Raw genomic sequence first — 6,321 nt, forward strand, 5'->3', positions numbered from 1 at the left:
TGCTGGGAGACAACAAGGTCTGCATGGAGGTGGGGGTGGGGGAAATCACGGTCAGGGGTTGGCCGCAGTATTTTAAGAACTATAAAGGACTTGGAATGGCCTGGGAAATTCTGTTCCGGGTAGAGATGATGATGGGATGGGTCAGCATTTAGGAAATGCTGATTAAATGAAGGGCACGTAGGGAGTTGAAGACATTGTGTTAAGGTGAGGAACAAGACCGGGACACCGCGCTGGGGCCCCGCGCACTTTTCAAGCCCGGCCGCCCCCACGGGCCGGGCCCCGCGGCTCCCGCTGCCGCCCCCCAGCACGGGGCTGTGTCCCAGACCCCACGCTCCAGCCCGAGGTTTGGGGGCGGCAGCGGAGCTGCTGGACGGAGCTTCCAGCCCCGCCAGCCGCAGCTCCGATCCCTTGGGCCGTGACGCCGGGGACGGGTGTCCGTCGGCGCTCGGGGTCTGTCTGTCAGCTTTTGCAGTCCAGAGGGAGAAACTGAGTCCCAAGGGGTGTCGGTTTCCATCAATCGCTATCTCTCCTCCATGATGGATTTCACAGCGCTTCCTTTCGCCCCAGAGATTTGGAAAACAAAATTCCCGGCTGCCCCGGCATCCCTGCAGCTCTCCACAGCTCCAGCCTCGTCCCTCCTCTCCCGTTTCCTTCTCTCCAGTCTCTCCCGCCTGGCCCTGCCGGCTCGGAGGAAGGAGATTCCCCCGGCACCCGCTGCCTCCTCCTCCTGTCCCGTGGGGCGCAGTTGGTGCTTCTGGAGCCGCCTGCCCGCGCAGCCGGACCCGCCCTGCGGCCGCTCCGCGCTGCAGCCGAGGGAATGAACTGCAGGCACCGCTGGGCTGGGCTGGCCCTGGCCGGGTGCCCGGTGCCACCAAAGCCGCTCTGGCACTCTGCTCACAGCTGCAGCACACGGAACACAGAAGGAAAGGGACTGGGACCAGGGCAGGGAGAGCTCACTCACTGCTCACTGCCAGGGCCACAACAGACCCAAGCTGGGGAAATTAATGGAATTTATTTCCAAACCAATCACACCAGGAGAAGGAGAACTAAAGTCCTCAAAAACCACCTTCCCCACCCCTCCCTCCTTCCCGGGCTCCCAGTCTCCGCCCGCAGTCCCTCTTCTGCCCTCCCTGCACGGCAATCTTGTCACCAGCCATGACCTTGGCTTTTGCCTCATCCCGGGATCTCTTCCCGGACAGGAAGAACTTTCCCCAGCACAGATTCAGGCCGTGGCGGCCTTTGAGGCTCAGGGTGTTTCTCCTGCAGCTCCTTACAGGTCTCCTCTCGCCGTGCCGGCTCTCCTGCGCCACAGAACTCTGCCGGCTGCAGCTTCGCAAACGTCAGGTCCAGGTCTGGATGTTCCCGCACGATTTGCTCGAGGTCTTTGGGGACTGCAGCCGATCCATTGTTGTTGTTGTTGTTCCCCCTCAGCACGGAGCCCATGGATCTGATGGCCCCTGGCCAGGGCCTGGCACAGGAGGTGGAACCTGGGTGCTGCTGCAGCGGCGCCGGGGGAGCCCCAGGACTCGCTGTGGCCGCTGTGGCAGCCGCAGCACAGCCCGTTCCCAGCGAGGAGCCGAGGGCGCCGTGGGGCTCTGCAGGACCTCGGCCCTGGGGCTCGTCTGCATCAGCCCGGGCAGCTGGGCTGGACTTGGCTTCCTTTGTGTCTCGGGCTGCCCTGGCACAGCAGCCGCCCAGTGCCCAGGGGACAGCAATGGGAGCGGGGCAGGTCGGGGTGAGCTTCAGTGTCTGTGCCCGGCAGAAATGCCAAAGCCTTCCCTAAGGAGCAGGGAGTGCTGCCAGAGCACAAGATGCTGCTGCTGCTGCTGCTGAGCACGGGACGGCCCCAGGGCTGATGCCAGACAAAGCCGGGATGGGAGCCACAAACAACAGGAGGAGGAGGAGGAGCGGGCAGGAGAGGAGGAGCAGGGAAAGAGGAGGAGGAAGAGCGAGGGGGGAGGACGGATGGAGGAGCAGGAGCGGGAGGAAGAGGAGGGATAAAGGGGGAGGAGCGGGAGGAAGAGGAGGGCCAGAGGAGGCAGGAAGAGGAGCCGCCACGTGCATCCATCGCTCTCTGTGTCCGCAGCTCTCGGCCTCGCTCCCCTCATCCCGCAGGTGACCGGGGAGGGGCAGCTCGCCCCAAATATCCTGGGCGGTGCCTGGGGTTGTTTTGGGAGAGGGGATTTTTGGAGCTTGGAGGACTCCAGCACCGAGCCCCAAATATCTTTGTTGGTTCCTGGGGGAAGGGGGGTTTGGTGTGGCGGGGGGGAGGCGGATGTTTGGATCTTGCAGGGCTCCAAATGTGAGTCGCAAATGCCCCTTGGGGGATATTGGGGAGCCCCCGGCACGCGGGGTTTTGTGGTCCCGGTGGCGGCTGCCGGGAGAAATGGGATGGGGCGGGATGGGGCCCGGGAAGGGTGGGATGTGGATTGGGGTGTGGGATGAAGTGTGGCGGAGGGGGATGGGTGGGATGGGGCCTGGGATGAGGCAGGCGAAGGTTGGGGATGATGAGGCCGGGGGGACCCCACTCCTTAGGGGTCTGCGGGGTATCCGCCAGCTCCGAGGGAGTTTTGGGGCACCCCTAATCCTGAGGGGGTGGTGCTGGCAGCGGGGGACACGTGGCTCAGGCACCTCTGGCCCCACCGGAGCCCCCCCCGGAGCGGAATTTGGGGAGGGGGAGGTGGGGGCGGCCAGGCCGGGCCCCCCCGCGCTGTCCCGGCGGGGGCCGAGTGCGGGCGGGAGCCCCGCGGGGCCCGGCCCTGCCCGGGCACGGCTGATGCCGCCCGCCCGCGCTCCGCACTGGTCCGGACTGGTGCTCCCAGTGCCGTGCGGGGCGGGGCCGCTCTGGGGACCCCCCAGGGCACAGCGCGGCTGCTTTGGGGCTGTCGGCAGCGCCCGGCGCTGGGCATGGGGCGTGTGGGGGCAGCTGGGGCCGCACTGGTGGCACTGGTGGTGCTGGGAGCCCCCCCGGCCGCGGGGTGAGCGGTGAGAAGGGGGGCGGAGCTGGGACCCCAAATTGAGCGAAATGGGGAATGGAACCCCCAAAGTGAGCAGGAGGGGCCTGGAACCCCCAAAACCAAGGCCGGGGGAGGGTAGGCAGGGATTGGGGATGGGGAAGGTCCGGGGGGGGGGGGGGAGAGGGGTCTGGGACCCCCAAACAAAGCGGGAGGGGGATGGGACACCCAAATTGAGCTGGAATGGGGCTGTGGATTGGGGGAACGCTGAGAAAGGGGAGGAGAGGGGAGGGAAAGCTGGGGTTGGGACAGCAGAAGAGCGGTTCCATGGGGGTGCAGCCCTGTCCCCCAGCACCTGAGCCCTGGAGCGATTCCCTGGGGCTCTGGGGAAGGGAGGGATCCACACTGGGGGGTCCCCAACCCCCCTGTCCATCCCTGGAGCTGATCAGGGAGCTCCCCCCACACAGCAGCCGGTGCTGTGGCAGCCGTGGGGCAGAGGGGGTGGGAAAGGGGGGGCAGGGTGGGAGTGGAGGAGGAGCGGGAGGAAGAGGAGGGAGAGAGGAGGAGGAGGAGCTGGAGAACCACGAGGTTCCACCGCCCACCCACTGTGTCCACAGCACCCCCAGCCCCGGTAGCATCTTTCCCCCCATGCTGCAGGTGAGCGGGGAGGGGGAGCTCACCCCAAATCTATCGGGGGGTCACCAGGAGGGGTTTTTTTGGAGGGGTGTTTGGAGCTTGCAGATTCTGGAATCGAGCCCAAGCTGTCCTTGCATGTCCCTGGGAGGGATTTTTTGGGCCAGAGGGGATATGTGGATCTTACAGGACTCCAAAGCTGAGCTATAATTGCCCCTTGGAGGTCTTGGGGGGTCCATGTGAGGATTGCCCAGTACTGGCAGGGTTGGACATTGGCTTTGGGGATCCCCAGGAGAGCGGGGGGCTGGAACACGGGACCCCTGGAGTGGGGAGAGCAGAGAGGGACGATACCAGAGCTGGGGGACCCCCAAGAGCCTGGAGGGGTGTGGGGACCTGGAGATGAGGTGGGGCTCGGACCCCTCAGCCCTGAAAGGGGCGGTGAGGAGAGGGGGGAGCCCCAAGTGCCTGAAGTGGAGGGAGGCTGAAGAGGGAGACCCTGGGACCTCTGGGAGCCGAAGCAGAATCAGGAAAAAAGGGACCTGTGGGACCCCCAAAACCCCCCAGCATCCCTAAGCAGGACTCCGGAGAGGGGGATCCCCAGGACCCACGGGACCCCCAGCAGCCCTGACAAGAGGGACCCCCAGAACCCCAAAGTGAGGAGACTGGAAAGGGGGAACTCCTGGAGGCTTTTTTTTGACTCACTGTCAATTTTTTGTTGGTTTTTATGGACACCAGGTACCCGGTGACTTCTACCCAAGGTGGACTTGGGCAGTAGGAACCCCCAACCCAACACACTCATCCCTTGTTTCTCCCCAAACCAGGATTTCCCATTCCCAACCCTTGGCTGGATGGAGGAGGAGGCTGTGAGGAGGAGGAAGATGCCCCGGGACCCCCAGGCAGGTGAGGAGGAAGTCAGTGCCCCTTTCCCCCTCTCTCCTGCTCCATCTCCCAGCCCAGCATCGCCCCCGGCTGCAGGACAACCCCGCTGCCGACGCCGTCCTGCCGGGGACAGACTGGGGGGATCTCCTTCCCCTTCCCTGTGGCACGGAGGCAAATCCCATCCTCTCCTTGTCCTTCCTCCCCAGACAAGGAGCTGAGCACGGAGCCCAGGGAGGACAAATCCCCACAGCAGAACCTGGTGGAAGAGGCTGTTTTGAGCGGCTCCACGGTGCAGGAATCCAATGGGGAGGAAAAGCCCCGGAGATCCCCCACGAGAAGGGACTCCAAAACCAGCCCAGGGTGCTCTGAGGAAGGAAGACCCACCCTGTTCCGGGAAGGCAGCCGGAGCTTCAGCTGGATCTCCAACCTGGTGATCCAGCAGCAGCTTCACACCAGGGAGCGGCCCTACAGGTGCCTGGAATGTGGGAAGAGCTTCAGCCACACTTCCAACCTCTTCACCCACCATTGTGTGCACATGGGGGAGAGGCCCTACAAGTGCCTGGAATGTGGGAAGAGCTTCAGCCAGAGCTCCAGCCTCATCACGCACCAGCGCCTGCACTCTGGGGAACGGCCCTACGAGTGTGGGCAATGTGGGAAGAGCTTCAGCCAGAGCTCAGCACTAGTCAAGCACCAGAGGATTCACACAGGGGAGAGGTGCTATGAGTGTCTTGAGTGTGGGAAAAGGTTTCAGACCAGCTCCAATCTCCTCCTGCACCAGCGGATTCACACGGAGGAGAGGTCCTTCTGCTGTCCCGACTGTGGGAAGGGCTTCAGGCAAAACTCCCACCTCATCACCCACCGGCGCATCCACACCGGGGAGAGGCCCTACAAGTGTCCTGAGTGTGGGAAGAGCTTCTACAGCAGCTCTCACTTGACCAGACACCAACGGAGGCACCGCTAAGGGAAGCCCTGTGAGTGCCCCGAGTGCAGGAAGAGCTTTGTCCTCTGCTCCAACTCCATCTCCCATCAGAGGAGCCACGTTTGGCAGAGCCCTGGTGACCCACATTCCCTGTGATCCAGGTTGGGAAGACCCCTGGCTGGTGCTCTCCACGTTCTCCTGGATCCCCGTAGGCACCTGGGTGAACGCAGGGGCCAGAACATCCATCAGGACTCAGATCAACATTGGAAATTCATTGGAAAGAGCTGATTTTTTAACTTTACACCCTAAAAATTTTCATCTGTTCTGTCCAATTGTTTCTTCTGGTGGCATCAAGCCACCCTGGATGATCTTGGAGGTTGTTTTCAATCTAAGTAATTTCGATGTTTATCCCATTGAAAAAACAAAACTGAGGTAAAAATAAAGAAATTAAACAAAGAGATCTAAAGCTGCACCATTTTCCCACCATTTGGGGATGAATTTGGGGTTCAGAGGAATATTTGGGAGGATCTGAGTGTTGTGGGGCTGCAAAGCCAGGCAGATTGGGACCACAGTCTCACAGTTGTGCTGGCAGAACGTGTCCACCTGAGCCCATCTGTTCTCCAGGAATTCCAGTTGTCTGTCCCAGTCCCTGCCCTGGGTCTGCCCATCTGGGGTGTCCCCCCCAAAGTGCCCAAATCGCTGCTGAAGTGCCCGAGCTACTCTGGGCTGTGGATGTTCCTGTCCACCACCCTGTCCTGGTCGGTGCCATGAGGGGGTGGGAGGGGGTCTGGGAGCTCCTTGGGACTGGGAGGGGCTTTTGTGGTTCTTGGGGCCATTTTTGGTGCTGTGATGGGGATTGGGGGGCTTTTGGGGCAGTCTGTGAGGGAGTTTTTGGGTGTTGGCAGGGCTCTGTGGCTTGCAGAGAATTTGGGTGGG

The 6,321-nt window shown here is 62.6% G+C and overlaps 1 protein-coding gene across 1 annotated transcript; it reads left to right on the plus strand.

The window, feature by feature from the left end:
- The first annotated feature begins 2,279 nt into the window (after positions 1-2,279).
- Positions 2,280-5,843, plus strand: LOC138100912 (zinc finger protein 154-like). Its single transcript, XM_068998740.1, has 4 exons — positions 2,280-2,302; positions 3,572-3,611; positions 4,409-4,487; positions 4,673-5,843. The coding sequence occupies exons 2-4, from the start codon at positions 3,603-3,605 to the stop codon at positions 5,425-5,427; spliced, it is 843 nt and encodes a 280-aa protein (XP_068854841.1). The 5' UTR covers positions 2,280-2,302; positions 3,572-3,602; the 3' UTR covers positions 5,428-5,843.
- The last annotated feature ends 478 nt before the right edge of the window (positions 5,844-6,321 follow it).

This window comes from Aphelocoma coerulescens, unplaced genomic scaffold (genome assembly GCF_041296385.1).
Source record: "Aphelocoma coerulescens isolate FSJ_1873_10779 unplaced genomic scaffold, UR_Acoe_1.0 HiC_scaffold_154, whole genome shotgun sequence".
NCBI lineage: Eukaryota > Metazoa > Chordata > Aves > Passeriformes > Corvidae > Aphelocoma > Aphelocoma coerulescens.

Coding starts and splice junctions, on each gene's coding strand:
- LOC138100912 (XM_068998740.1), top strand. Junction 4,488..4,672: donor GCCCCGGGACCCCCAGGCAG/GTGAGGAGGAAG, acceptor CTTCCTCCCCAG/ACAAGGAGCTGAGCACGGAG.